Source organism: Aedes albopictus, chromosome 1, assembly GCF_035046485.1.
Source record: "Aedes albopictus strain Foshan chromosome 1, AalbF5, whole genome shotgun sequence".
NCBI classification, from domain to species: domain Eukaryota; kingdom Metazoa; phylum Arthropoda; class Insecta; order Diptera; family Culicidae; genus Aedes; species Aedes albopictus.
In genome coordinates this window covers 275,857,601-275,873,614 of record NC_085136.1, presented here as the reverse complement: position 1 = coordinate 275,873,614, position 16,014 = coordinate 275,857,601, and the positions used below count along the sequence as shown (strand labels likewise).

General features: G+C 41.3%; 1 protein-coding gene across 1 annotated transcript in view; it reads left to right on the top strand.

Moving 5' to 3' along the window:
• Positions 1-16,014, top strand: part of LOC115259474 (uncharacterized) — a 730,118-nt gene that overhangs the window by 698,251 nt on the left and 15,853 nt on the right. The window contains exon 7 of the mRNA XM_029860055.2: positions 4,400-4,643. Within this exon, the coding sequence (XP_029715915.1) occupies positions 4,400-4,643 (244 nt within the window). The remainder of the gene's footprint in view (positions 1-4,399; positions 4,644-16,014) is intronic.

Below are 16,014 nucleotides of genomic sequence, written 5' to 3'. Positions count from 1 at the left end.
GGACACCGGAGTAAATCATCCACAATTTATTTTATGACTACATTATCAAATTCCTACAACTCCATGCCCAAGGAAGTAAAGAATATTTCCTTTTGCGAAAAGTTCCTGGACCGACCGGGAATAGAACCCGTAACCCTCACCCGTGGTCTTCAGGACGGTGACAAATTGTGTTGTGAAGTCGAAGTGGAATGCTATTGGTAAACTTGGCAACCGTTGCTTACAGGTCTTCCTTCAACGATGATCGGATGCCGAAGGAACACGATAAACTTCGCATCGGGAGTTCTGGTGGCACAATATATCTGCTTTGAGTCAAAGTTTTGTGCGCTCGATCTGCCATGGTGGTTGAGGTGTTCAGGAAGATTTTTGGAGCTTTTTGTTGAAAAATGTGAGTTGGTTAGTGGATGCCCGGACCGTCCGACCTAAACTTCTTGTAATTAAAGGGTGAGTCGATAATTATTGTGCCATTTTTAAACTAACGTAACTTTTTTCCTACTTCACCCAAATCAACCAAATTTTGCACAGTTTTTCCTTATAGTCTATTGTTTACATATAATGAATTTAGCAGTTATCATTGAAATTCCGGTCGATATAGAATAAATTTAGTTGACAGTTCTAAAAAATATGTTGTACAATCACATGCTAAAATCAAAAATCATGGTATCGCGCCTTGGAACAATTATTGATTATACTTTATCGGATCATCTTAATATTCGTCAATAGGTTTCAGGAACGGTTGTCAGTGAAACAAAAGCTTTGAGCTGGGAGAAAACCAGGCACGATGAGCATAAACAAACCAGAGAGCTTTAATTATTTGTTTCAAGTGGAGCCTGAACATGTCCACATGGAGGGCGTTAATTGAAAATGTCGTGAATTTCACTAAAACGCATCCTAAATTTTAACCTTTACCATAGAGTTGGAATACATACATATACTAAACTACTGTAAAAATTTGGTTCCATTTCGTTAACTGTAGACAATTTGCGAATCAGTTGAAGGTAGGGTGGCACAATAATTAACGACTCACCCTTTATTACTGTGGAAATCTCCACCAGACGTAATCATTACAAGTGCCTTTCTAGGCAACCAAGGTGGACATCAACGATCAGAGAATGGAACAAATATTGTGGAAACCTCCACCAGAAATATTTGTCCCAGGACCCTTTAGAAGAAGAGAGTTCTTTCTGAGAAAAACTCCCAACAAAAGTGGTTCTGGTTCAGAACGTTTATTAAACTTTCCAAAGTAAGCTGGCATATCAGCGTGAGCGCCTGAGTGAATCTTTGATATCAATCAATTAATCTGAAAACTGCATGAGCCATGCCCTGCCACTAAATGCATGGCGACCTAACTACTCTATCGATACATAAGCCTGGTCGCACACCAGTGCATTTGTGTGCGTGAGCACTCCAAACACTCCCACCGCCTCTCTGACAGTTGGCTCTTTAACTCTTGTAAACAACTCGCACCCAAAAAAATTTTGTTGTCGTTTCTACCCAAGGCCAAGGGGCTAGTCGCTTGGAACATTGTGCCAAGAGGTGCCAAGCACACCGTCTTACACGCTGTGTGGCACACCGAGGCACTCTGAGGCACAATTTTGACACTTGAGTTTAGGTGAAAAAACTAGGCAACCATGTGCATTTGACCTGCAAAATGAAAACAAACAGTTAGTTGTCTTGGTAGTTGCCAAGCAAAATCTGAATCATCAAGCAGTGGTACTTCGGGGCACACTGAGGCACAATTCAATACCCGGTGGCACACTGAAAATAATTGGCGCAAGTAAAGATGTGCTCAGCGACTCCCCCTTGTTTCTACCGAATCCATGGTAAAATTAAGAAGTGTACCAACATTTTTCAACCGAATGCAAAATTCTGTTAAATGTACTAAAACATTGTCAATATTACCATGCTTGCAGTACTTTTGACTGAAATAATTCTTGAAACTACTATTTGCGCATAGTAATTTTGACCATGTCGACTTGAATGTTGCGCGTCTTGGATGTGAATGGTCAAAAACACAATGTCCAAATAGTAGTTTCAAGATTTTTTTCAGTCAAAAGTACTGTAAGCATGGTAATATTGACAATGTTTCAGTACATTTAACAGAATTTTGCATTCGGTTGAAAATTGTTGGTACACTTCTTAATTTTACCATGAATTCGGTAGAAACTACAACAAAATTTATTTCAGTGCGGGCCACGTGGTCACTGCCAGCATTGCACTGACAGCATTTTCCTACACTGAGAGTAAAATGGTTTTGAAATTAAGAAATGCTAATTTCAACACTTTTTAAAGATGTTCCAAGGGGCTTCATGGGCATTTCAAATTAACATGGTTTCAACGGCGTGTTTCAATGGGAGTACTGAGTTTAAAGGAGCGTTTAGACGTTTTTCAGGTTAGGGACGTGTCATGCGGGGTTTTTGGAATTCAAGGGAATTCCAATGAAGTTAAGGATGTTCCAGAGGTGTTTCAAGGCGCTTCAGGACTGTTTCAAAGGGTTTCAAGGGTTTTAGTGAAGGTGTCACTGAAAATCCTCTAAAAGATCCTGAAATGTTTCTAAATTCCCCCTAAACACTCGCGAACACCATGTAACGCACCGAAGACCCTACCGGAGCCCCTGAATACGCTTTTGTAACGACTATGTAACCGGCAGGAAATCCTCTTAAACATCCTAAAACGCTTCCACGCCTTCGTAACGCCTCTGAAATCCACAGAAACCTTCTAAAACCTCCTAAAATACTGCCAAAAACCTTCTAAAACGTCCTCGGACCCCATGTGACGCACCTGAGGCCTTTCGAAACCCCCCGAAAACAACCTTTTAAATGAAAGGCTTCCACAATCCCCCTTAAACATCCTCGGACTCCATGTAACGCACCTGAGACCCTCCTAAACCTCCGAAAACGACTCCACAACCCGTTGGAAACCCTCTGAAACTCTCTACCAAGGTTGTAAAATGTCACGGAAAGTTCATGAAAAAAAAAAAATTGAAAAATAACGCCGATGAACATTTCTTGCTGGAGGCAGTGAAATAGGCAAACAACCAAATGACATTGTTTTGTCATTTTACAACCCTGCTCTCTACAATGCCTTCGAAGCCCCTCTCAGACCATCGAAAACGCCCTTGAAATCTGATCCAAAAATCAATGTCCACACAATCTACAATCCTGAGACCCCCTGAATTGCCATTGAGTTTCCCTAGAGCCCCCTGAAGCCCGTTGATAGGGCCCTTTAAACCCCTTGAAACGCTTCTGAGATCTCCTTGTACCCCACTGAAACCACCTGGGACCCCTGAAATTCACCGGCAACCTCCCTTTGCTTTCCCCTATTAAGTCCTCCGGCCGACGTTGTCATAGTGAACGCCTTTCTTACATTCTTTTATGCAAAATGTTTGTACTGAGAGCTCTCCCCCTTTTTATGCATGCCATAAAAAATGTGCACAAATTAAATGCATAAATTAACAGTTGCAAACTTCAACTTCTCGCTTAAACTCCAGGCGTTATTCTATTTAAACTATACATTACAATAAATATCGCTTGAAACAAGGCAGAAAACAAATATTCGAAGAAACAAAAAAATGACCCAGAAATGAACATCACTCCATTTGTCAGACGAAAATCCCCAGCTAGTCAAAAAAACAAACATTTTCAGCTTCCCCTCTGGAAGCAGTGCTAAAATATGAACCATTCAACGCACAAAGCGTCGCTACCTCATGTTCCTCAGTTTCAAATCTCAACCTCCAAACGGGGGACAGCCACCGCCGCCGCCGAGACAAAACCAATCTCAAACGCCTTGACGCCAGCGTCAAATCCTGAAAGAAAAAACTCCCCCGTTCACAAGGGAGGACAGTTCACAACATGAAAAATGTATTTAATTCGTGTCCCCTTCTCCCCGCCTATAAGGCGGCGGCCAATCTGGGTCTGCGTTTGGGATACGAGACCTTTCTTCTTTGACTTTGTTCTTGGCAGTTCAAAACATCTCTCGCACTCGCATCGCCATTTGTTTCGGGGTGATCTGCCTTTGAGAAAAAGCTCGACTCCACCCGTCAGGAAAATGATATATTTATGTAACCCAGCACAAGTTGTTTTCTCTTCAAGAATGTCATTCAAACATGGGACATATTTTCACAGAAGTCTATAAAAGATGTGAATGACTTATGATATGGATGCTGACGTTAGTTGAAGGCAGAAATTTTAAAGTAGCTACATAATTTTTCTTTTCTTCCAGTTTCAGTTAAGATTAATCAGATAATACTTTCAGTTCTTTTTTTTTTTTTAACATAATAGTTCTTCAATCAAATCTGACCAAAAATATCTCAGACCTGTGCAATATAAACTGTGCATTCACAACTAACCTGTTGCGTTCCACCAAAACTGACAATTTCCCCCTCTTTCCGTTTCTATTTCAGATTTTCACCCCGGATCAAACAATACGAACAACGACGGACAATCTGGTGACCACGGCCATCTCGTTGCGGATTCATCTGCAGAGTTCGCACTTTGCCGGGGTGCAGATGAGTGGTGGTGGTAGTGGAGGTGGCGTAGGCGGTGGTACTTTGGTGCTACGCTGTACGGCCACCATTGGGACGCTGTACGAGCGGTACTCGGAGCTGGAGTTGGGCGCTCCGCAGCGGGATCCGGTTCCTGCGAGGGGTAAGTTACGAAGTATACTCAAACCTCCATTTAGGTAGAACACATTTAGGTAAAATCTATTTAGTCCCTCCATTAAGGTAACGTTACCTAAATGGAATTTTACTATGGTCAGAGTAGTTGGAGTACTAACAATTAGGGATAAAGTTGGTTTACAAGACTAAAGTAGAGATATTTATGTGTTGAAGGGGGTTTACGGCCTGATAAGGGATAAAAGTTTCAGAGTATCCAACAGCTCCCTGGAGTTTGGGCCATCTGATCTAGTAGCGTAATCAGTGATCAAATGACACTTTATGAAAAAAATTCATGTTTGCACAGCCCTATTATCTGTTTAAAGATCTCCAAGAACCCCAGTGAGTGTAGATCATGGGATCTACTAAGGCATAGGTTCCCAAACTCTCAGGTCGCGCGACTCCCTTTTGCCATCAGACGTAGTTTTCGCCACCCCTCATATAAATTCCCTCATTTGTTGTCTGTTACAGTAATATATTTTACTGTCCCTTGCGATCCCCTGGATGAATACTGGCGACCCCCTTGGGGGGTCGCGACCCACAGTTTGGGAAACCATGTACTAAGGTATTGAAATTCACCTGCGAGATTCTGAAGCCCTCTTAACCCTTTATAAGGCAGTGGCTACTATATTGCCACCTTACACACATATTTTTTTCTGTTCGTTTACAAAAATTTTTACAACTTCTGTTTTAACTGATGGACACATTAGGCCTTTGTGAACACTCGTGATTTTTTTGAGCCATAACAAATATGAATGGGCTTTTTTAGAACAAAATGTTTCTCTAAAAACTGCCATTTTTGAGTGCATGAAGGTTTATAAGCTCAAAATTCTGTTGTGGTGATCGAATTGAAAATAGAATGATGGGAAATGAAAGGCCTATGCTCCTTTTACTTGTGGACAAAATTTCAACTTGATTGATTCATTACTTTTAGAAAAATTGTACTATAATAAATGGGCATGTACTAAAATTGACATATCGTCCAAAATAATTGACCAATCGAGTTCAAATCCACACAAGCAACTCATGAATAATTAGGGCCATAACCTGTCAAAAAATCAGCATGATTGATAAACGCAACACAAAATAACAACATTTTAAACTTTGTCGACAAAACACTAAAATTTAGACCATTTTTTTCATACAAAATCGGCCATCGATTTTTTTGAAAATAAAAACGTTTTTGTTCATTACACCACATGTACTTAATATTCCAATGCAGAACGAGTGGATTCCGTGCCTGGTTCTCTCGGCCTTATAAAGGGTTAAACCCCACTGAAACCGCTTTAAATGCCATGAAACGCTTCTTAAACCCCCATGGAATCTGCGTGAAATTTATCTGGAACCTCTGAAGCTCCCTTAAGTCCCCGTAAGCCTCATGAAATTCTCTGAAACGCCTTCAAACGTATTGAAATGCCTTTAAACTCATTGAAACGCCTCTTGAACCCTCTTGAAATCTCCGTGAAATTCTCCTGAGAGTCTCTGAAGTACCCCAAAACCCCTCTGAAAGCTCCTGAAACGCCTTGAAGCGCTTCTAAAATCCCCCCTTAAACCTCCGTGAAACTTACCTAAGAGCCTCTGTCTGAAGACCTCCAAAACCCCTTCCAAACCTCCTGAAACACCTTGGAACGCCTCTGAAACCCCATGAAATCCGTGTGAAACTCACCTGAGAGACTTTGTAGCTCCCTAAAATCTCTTTGAAACTTGAAACGTCCTGAAACGCCTTGAAACGATTCGAAACGCTTTGGAACGGCTCTGAATCCCTGAGAACTTCCGAAGCCCCCTAAAATACCTCTCAAACGGCCCGAAACGCATTGGGATGCTTTAATCTGAAACCACTCCAAATCTTTATCTGCAACCACTCCGAAACCATTGTGTAGTTCACCTGTGAGCCTATGAAGGCCCCTAAATCCTCTTAAAACTCCTAAAATACATTGAAACGCTTCAAAACGGATTGAAACGCCTTGAAACACCTCTGAAAACCCCCTTAAGTTCACCTGAGAGCCTCTGGAAACCCCAGAAAGCCCTTTGAAACCCTCAGAAATGCTTTTAAGGTGAATATATGACGAAGCCTGGAACCCGAGATGAACTAGCCTAGGGCTAAAAATCTCGTTAAACAATAAACAAACAACAAGCCTGGAATTTCCAAGAGCACTAATCTGAACAACCGAAGGTCGGTTTTCACTGAAAAGTTGATCGATTGGTCACCACCAGCGGGTAACCAATCGATCAACTTTTCAGCATAAACCGATATTTGGTTCTTCTGATTTGTGCTCTTGAAAATTCCAGATGCGGCCTCGTCATATCTTCACCTTAACCCTTTGGGGATGGATGGGTCGTATGTGCCCAGCCGAAAAAATCGACCATCGAAAACGTGTTCTAGACTAGCGAGGTTGCATCCAGAGAGGTGAAAATGCCGTCTCCAAAGGATTAAACGCCTGGAAACGCCGCTGAAACTTTTGGCTTAGAAAAGCACAACGTATAACTTGTACCGGTGCTTAGAGTCCACCAAAATAGGGTAAACCCATTTCAAGGTGTTAGGCGACCCGATCCGAGGAATGAGTGATCGAGGATGTTTAAAAGATGTGGTGCCGGATCACAACGTCCGTGGCCATACTGTCCCGGTCGTTAAGTCGCGCTTTTTTACGAAATTACATCCACAATTTTGGATGTGTCATAATATCCTGTGTGCCTTCTTTCTTTGAACTTCGTGGCGTGTCTGCATGTTCGGACGTTATGCCCCGGAAAAATGCGCCATAAAGTCCTGGTATCCGTAATTGATTTTGCGTCCTCGAAGTCGAACATCAGCAAAGACCTCAGGACTTGTTGAGACTTCGTAAGTCTTCGTAAGTAACAGGTTGTTAGCCCCGAGAGTGAAGGGCAGTAATGCTGTCTAGTCGGACCCCGGCAAGACATCCCGGATCGCTAGGAAGTGTGGGCCTGAAAAGAACGGCCCGTCCAGGATAGAAGGAAACAGCGCGTTGTGACCATTGGTAAATAGGTCCACGGCCACCACAGGTTAGGGAGAGTCCGAGGGAGGACGATCCCTGGACCGTAGTAGACATGAAGAAAAAGAAGAGAAAAAAGATGTAGGAACTGGAGTGCAAGGACATCAATTCAAGGAAAGGATATTTTCGGTACGGGCTCGACGAAAAGATGTTGAAAATCGATGTCTGACGGCATTTAGAAATGCAAGATTTTCTTTTCCGATTTGGAAAATTTATGGAAACTTCCCAGCCAACACAAGGTGAAATACACTGAAGTTTCCCAAGCAGCACAAAAGTCACAAAGGAGTGTCAACAGCGCAGGTTTTTGGTTTTACAGGAGCTACATTCATGTAATTCTAACTCTAAGGTAGAATAACTTGAAAATGACTAGTGTCCAACCAAAAACCTGCGCTGTTGACACTCCTTTGTGACTTTTGTGCTGCTTGGGTTTTAACGTGATTTAAGTACGCGGTCCGCGTAAAAAAACGCGTTATTTCAATTAGCGCCCTACAAAAAGTCAAAGCACGGTAGATGTGGAAAGGTTTCAGGAGGTTTTAGGATATTTCAGGGACATTATTTGGGTTCGAGGGTGTTGAGGTGGATTTTGGAGGCATTTCAGTGGGTATAAGTAACGTAACATGGGCGTTTTCAGGAATTTTGGAGGGTTGCTGTGGGTTCCAGAGGGTTAAACACCTGAAAAGACTCTCAGGAACCCCCGGAAACGCACCTGCAGCCCTCTGTAATGCTTCTTGAACCCGCTGAAAATCCTCCACAACTTCCTGAATTCCCGTAGGACTCCTTGTAACGTACCTGAGACCCTCCGAAACCCCCAGAATGGCTACTGTAGCACTTAACCTCTTCGGAACCTCCGAAAACGCCTATGTAACGCCTCTGTAACGTCTCTGAAACCCATCAAAAATCCTCTGAAACTTCTTGAAATGCCTCCGAAAGCTCCTTAAAACCCCCTCAAAACCCATGTTATGTTACTGAAACATTCGGGAATGTCATGAAACGCAGGTTACGCCGCTGAAACATCCTGGAATCTCCTGAAACCCCCAAAATCGCATCTGAACTCTCCCTGAAACTCTGCAACTCGCTGAAGCCTCTGAAACCTTTTCACATGTAGCGTGACATGACTTTTTTTCGCGGTACCATTAGTGTATTCTGTTGAATACAATGCTAAAGTAGAGGCGATATGGGTACACTTTACACTCGGTCAAATGGAAGCATATACGCATATTGTATAATCGACTTCGTTTTGATCGGGTGCAATACGGGTATTTTTGAAATGGACTCAACAAATAGATATTGTAATGCAAAATGGTGGCTTCCGGTTTTTGAAAATTCATGGAAACCTATGTAACATTGGTATTTTTGGAACGGGCTCTTTTCTTATTAATAACCGCTAATTCCTCATTTCTCACTCCTTACTAAATCCTACTCTTTATTCCTCACTATGAACTTTTCAATGCTTACTCCTCACTGATAACGTTTTACTCTTTCCTCACCCCTAACTCTTCAATGATCACTCTTCGTTGCTTACTATTTATGCCTTACTGCTCACTTCTTACTTCTCACTACTAATTCCTTGCGGTTCACTTCTCTCTTCTCTAATTTACTAACTAACTAGCTCAATTACTCACTTATCAGCTCATTCATTTATCAGCTCACTCACTAATTATTTCAACCCACTTCATCATCCACTTCATCATTCACAGTAAGGTACACCGGGGCAAGTTGAAACGAGTGGGGCAAGATGAAACGCAACGTTTTGAAATAGATTTCAATACAATTTGGAAATTTGTCCTTCGCTAGAATATTGTTTGAATCAAAAACTATGTGTTATTGCATTCAAATTGTTTATCATCATTAGAAAACATCATGTTCACCTGCTGTTTCATCTTTCCCCACCCATTTCAACTTGCCCCGGTGTACTTTACATCATTCACTTCCTAGTCCACAACATCACTCAGTAACAGGCGCACTTACTCATTCACTCACGCACTTACCAACTCACCCACTCAATAAATTATTAACTCACTAAATCAGTCACTAACTTATTCACTTACTCACTCTTTCACCCTCACATTCACTCACTAACATACTCACTTTCTCAACAATTCTCTAACTCACTGGCTAACTTACTCACACAATCACGCACTCATTTACTTCTGAACGTACTGTATCCCGCACTTATTCACTAACTCACTCATTTCCTCACTATTAGGCTCATTCAATAAAAGGCTGTCCCACTCACTAATTCACTAATTTACTCACATATTCACTCACTAATAAGCTAACTCCTCAACTTAATACCTCACTCATTCATATTCTTAATAACTCACTCTTTTACTCATCAACTCAATAAGTCACTCGTTTGCTTTTCGTACTCACCACCACTAACTTACCACCTTACTTACTCACTAATTCTCAAACTCACAGTCTCACAAACTCACCCATTAACTTACTTACTCGCTAATTTACTAGCTCACTTATTTTTTTCCCTCACTCACTCACTCACTCATCAACTCCCTTATTTACAAACTCCCTTATTAACTTACTCAATAACTCACTTACTGACTAACTTACCACACTTAACCCTGTCGAACAGATCTCACATACTCATTAGTCCACCAATTCATTTACTCACTGCCCTTGCATGGAACAACTAAGCGTAAAACGGCAGTACACTGATGGTTCAATATAATCGAACATGGCACATTGAAATGACCAAAGTTATGCCAAATCAACAAAATAAAATAAAAAAAGAATAAGCAGACTATTTAACAATGTTTAAAAGCTTCTTAATACTGTTTCAAGCAGCTTAATATGTAGCCAGATGGCCAGTATCTGTGTTAAGAAAATCATGTAATGTTTGCATAAACAAGAGAATTAATGAAGAATGATCGAAAACTTCGATCAATATTACCCCGGATTACGTTATTAACTTTCCAAGCTTGATACTCCTACTCTTTACTTTCATTCCTCACTGCTTACTTCTTGCTTCTCACTTTTCACTGCTTACTTTTCATTCCTTACCTGCTTATCACTGCTCATTTATCACTTCACTTTTTAGTGCTCACACCTTATTGATTACTTTTCACTCACTCCTGTCCTCACACAAGCCTTCCTTCACAGTTAACTTCTCACTTTTCAGTGGTCACTTCTCACCGCTCAACACTCCTTGTTACTCATTCCTCACTACCGACTCAAAGTTTCTATGCTTTCACTTCTCATTCCTCACACCACACCACCTCTCATTCATCACTTATCACTCATTACTCTTCGCTGCTCATTGTTGAATTCACACCACTCACTTTACATTCCCTTCTTCACACACCTCACCACAATCTCTCTTCACTATTCTATTCTCTACTTCCTTCTCACATTTCACTCCTCACTGCGCCACATTCTTCACTAGTGAATCCTCACAACTTACTGAAACTTCTCACGTTTCACTGCTCACTCTGCATACTACACTGCTAATCACTCTTTATTGTTCACTTTTCGTTCCCTCTCCTAATTATTTATGCAACAGCTTTCGCAGTATTCGACGTACTACAAATGTTAGGTGGAATCGATCCTGGGCGACGGTATGTAGGGGAGGGCTCTCACCGCGGTAGCGACTCCAAAGGTTAAAAATCTGGACGAGATCTCAAGCATGTCACGAGCTTGTCATGACATTGTGATGAACGTTTAGCAGCCATTCGAGCACGGAAAGGCCCGACTGGAGTTCAGATGGCCTTGGCCCACCTGTGACATACGTCTACATGTTTGTTTGGATAGGGAAGCTCATGGTGGGCTTCGTCTCGGCGTAACGTCTCAACTGGGACAAAGCCTGCTTCTCAGCAGAATGTCCACACACCACTTCCACAGTTATGAACTGAGAGCTTCCTCTGCCAATGACCACTTTTTATGTGTTTATCGTGTGGCTAGCACGAAAATACTCAAGATAAGCAAGGAAACTCCTATTATGAAAAGTTCCTGGACCGACCGAGAATCGATCTCGTCACTCTCAGCATGGTCATGCTGAATACCCTAGCCTTTACAAAGGCTGTGGCTATATGTTCTGTTCTCTTCTTACTGTAAATGAGAGTTGGAGAACATTCTTCTAATAGAATAGATAATTCAAATTCAAATCCTATAGTGTTTCTGCTAACATATTGTTTCTTATAAGCTTATGAATGTATTGTATACAAAGCACAGCTGAGAAGCATGTTTTGACTCAGTGGGGACGTAACGCCAAGAAAAGAAAGAGAGGTGTGTGCTGCTGGGCTGGCAATACTGAAGTAGTATCTGAACGGTCAATCAAGCTCAAGCCACAGAACAAAGAAGTATTTTCGAACAAATTTCGAGTTTTGAGGTAGAAGTCATGAAATTTTCGAAAATTTTCTTTATTCGAAAAGTTAAATATTTAAGCAATTTTAAAAGCAACACAATTTAAATCAACACCCAATAGGTTCCTTCTTAGTACTTCTCCCATCGTTTAATCATTAAAGTACATTTAGGATATGTTCTGGGGGAAAAGTAAACGACCAAACTCAATTCAATCAACAGATGTCCCGAAATTGATTTATCGTTTGCCATCATGCTTTTCCACCAAGCCAAGCAAGCAAGCCATAGAAAACCAGGAAAATAAAAGTCAGAAAGGATGATCCTCATCCAACTCGAAAGCCTTGAATACGGTGGTCGGCGGCGGCGATGCCGGCGGCGAGGAAGGGGGTCAATCTTGGCATTCATGTTTGTCAGAATTCCGCTTCCTTAACAAAGTTGATTGAATTTAGCCAGAATATAACACAAAGTAGACGGACAATTCGACGACGATGACGACGACGACAACCCCTCCGGATCTGGACGGACTACGGAGAAGTAAACGACTCATTCTTTTGGGGCTTAAATTCTTCCCCAGAGTGAGCTCACCAGAGCAGCAGACGAGAGACAACAATGGATGTGAAAAATGGGGGGACTTTCGACTGGAAAATCGAACATTTTCCGCTTGAAAGTGTTTCGTTCGCATGTGCGCAGCGCAACGAGGGTGAAAGAGCGAAGGTCCTTGAAAAAGATGTCCTACTTTTAATCAACCGGACAGAGAGCATTTAACAATCTGATTAAGATGATTTTCAATATTGGCCCATTCTTTGTCTGGGTCGTCGGAGAGAGAGATGCTCCGCTTCATCAATTGGGACTAGAAGTAAAAAAATTAGGGGAATCAGTCCAAACGAATGTTAGATTTTTTTTTCCTTTCAAAGTCCAGGCTCTCGTTCGTTTGTCATCTTCATTCCGAAAACATCAACGATGGCACCCCGAGGGAGAGGAAAAGAACCAGTCATGCAAGACATTAGCCAGTATTTGGTCGGGAAAATCATTCCTCCGGTGCGGTGGTGGAGCTAACAAGCCAAATGGGCAAACGGTCAGGACGATTGGCTTTTTTCTGAGTGGATGAGTTTTGAGGGTGGGATTCCCCAGTTGGGTCATTTCTGGATGGTGCCTTGAACTGGATTTAATTGATTAATCAATCAGAACATCACCGAAGCAAGAAAAGGAATGGTCAGAATAGGCGCATTAACAGGATTAGGACGACTATTGTTCATGAGGCATCCCAGACAACCAATTTATACTTATAATGAAATTTATGTTCATGTTATACGTACTTTTATGCGTTAAAGTTACATCGTATAAGATGCAGTAAAAGTGCCTTATGCGTACAAAAGTAGAGGCGCTATATGTACATTGACGGAACAATAAAAACGCTATACGACTTGAAGCGATCTCTTATGCGATGCACCGTGAGCACTATTGCGACGTAATTCAGCATCTTATGCGACTTAATAATATTAGAAAAAAACAATTCTTGTCAGCTCGATATTGAACTAATGACCATTGGAATGTTGAACCACACTTCACACTTAACACCAAACGCCACTTATGAAATAAGCTGATTAATTATCATGATATTCTAACTCACCTTAGTGTTTGTTGGAATGCCCTTGGTTCACCTCGGCTGTGCGTGTTTGGCAGACTATCTGGAGTTAGAAACGACGAGGCACCATTTCCCGCACAGTTTTCACTACACCTCTCTGGCAAGCACCTCCCATTGTTGATTATCAAGCCAGCAAAACAAATACTGATGACTTTGTAACCACAATTACGGCTGTTCGCCTTCTTGTAGCATTTTGGCACTGCATCCACAGTCCAACAGCAACTCTTTCATTGTTATCACATATAAAATCGCATTATGTCAACATAAGCACTTCTAGCTTATGCGAGTTTGTATGCACACTATAACGAGTTTATTTGTACTTCTATGCGATTTCATCCAAACACCAATGCGAGTTAAACAGACACAATAAGAAAAGTACCAAACGAAATCGTATAATCATCGTAGTACTCAATTATGCGAATTCATTTGACGCTTTGCGGGTTTACTCGCACGCTTTTGCGAATAACTAAAATTCATCGTAATAAAACATCAGAATGTCATCTACTACGATGTCTTCATATCAAATAAAAGTTGATTTGTATTCTTATATGACTGTACTTGATACGTCGTAATAAGTTCAAAAAATATCATCATATGCGATCAATATTGTCCATCCGCTGTACATATATGCGATACGGACTTGAAATAGTTCTTTATACGATGTACAGCGTGCATTCTTATGCTACTCCTGGTTGTCTGGGTTACCATGCCATTCTAAAGCTATTTTATTCTTGTATCTGTAGTCTTTCCTCGATGTACAGCATTATTGTAATTACCCGATTATACCTTAAACACTACAATTAAAAACCCGAATCAATCCATGTCGTAGTGATAGTGCCTTTCTCGTTGAATATATACTCCTCATATTTCTGTCGATCTAAGCTGAAATGTTCCTGAATCCTGACAATACCTGTTTTATATAAGCAACAATTATAGCCAATGGGGAAACTTATTGATGGTACCCCGGAATTCCTTAGGGTTGTTATCTAGGAATTCCTCCAGGGATTGCTCCAAGAATTTCTTCGATGATTCCTCCACGACTTCCTGCTGAAATTCCTCCAGGAATAACTCCAAGAAATCCTTTAGGTTTTTCTTAAGGAATTCTTACTGGATATCTCCAGGAATTCCACCAGGAATTCCTCCTGGAACTTCTGCAATGATTTAATCAGAAATTCCTCCAGCAATTCCTGCAGTGATACCTCCAAGAATCCCTTCAGGAATTCCTTTAGGGTTTTCTCCAAAAATAACTCCACAAAATTTCTCCAGGGATTCCTTCAGGAGTTTCTGCAGAAGTTACCCTAGGAATACCTACAGAGATGCCTACAGGTTCTTCTAAGTTTATCTCCAGAAAATCTCCCAAGGTATTTCTCCAAAAAATTCTCCATGAATTTTTCCAGGAATTCCTCCGGGAACGTCTACAAGGATTTCTCCAAAAATTCCTCCGGATGTTCCTTCAAGGATACCTACAAGAAGTTCCCCAGAAATTCCTTCAAGGATTCCTCCAAGAGCTCCTGCAGAATTTCCTCCAGGGATACCTCCAAGAATTCCGTCAGGTTTTTCTTCTGGAATTCTTCCAGGAATTTCTCCAGGAATTCCACAAGGATTTCTGCAGTTAATTCTCCAAGAGTTCCTCAAGGAATACCTCCAGGAATTCCTCCAGGGATATATTCAGCGATAATTATAGGTATTCCTTTAGGTTTTTCTGCAGGAATTCTTCCAGGGATATATCCAGGAGTTTCTCCGGGGTTTTCCAGGAATTCCTCCATGAATGGCTTCGAGACTTCCAACAGGAATTCATCCAGAAATTTTTCCAGTAATTTCTACAAAAACTCCACAAGGAATTCCTCCAGGAATTACCCCAGGAACTTCTACAAGAATTTCTCCAGCAATTCCTCCAGAAACTCCTGCCTGCCGGGATACCTCCAAGAATTCGTACAGGATTTGGCCTGGGATCCCTTCAGTAATTCAGGGATTCAGGAGTTCCTGCAGAAGTTACTCCAGGAATATGTCAAGGAGTTTCTCCAGAAATTCTTCCAGGTAAACCTCCAGGGATTCCTCAACGAATTCTTCCAGGATTTTTTCAGGAATTTCTTCACTAATTTATCGAAAAACTCCTCAAGGAATTCCGCCAAGAAACTCTAAAGAGTTTTCACCAGAAATTGCTACAGCAATTCCTCCAGAGATTATACTTTTTGTTTATAATTTTATATTGAGGAATTTCTCCAGTAATTTTTCGAAGAGTTTCTCAATGAGTTCTTTCAAGACTTCCCCCAGGATCTTATATAGGGATTTCTCCGGATATTTTCCCAAGAATTCCTTCAAGAATTTCATCAGGAATTCCACCTAGGTTTCTTATAGGGTTTCCTTCGAGAATTCCTCCAAGGATTGCTTTAAGG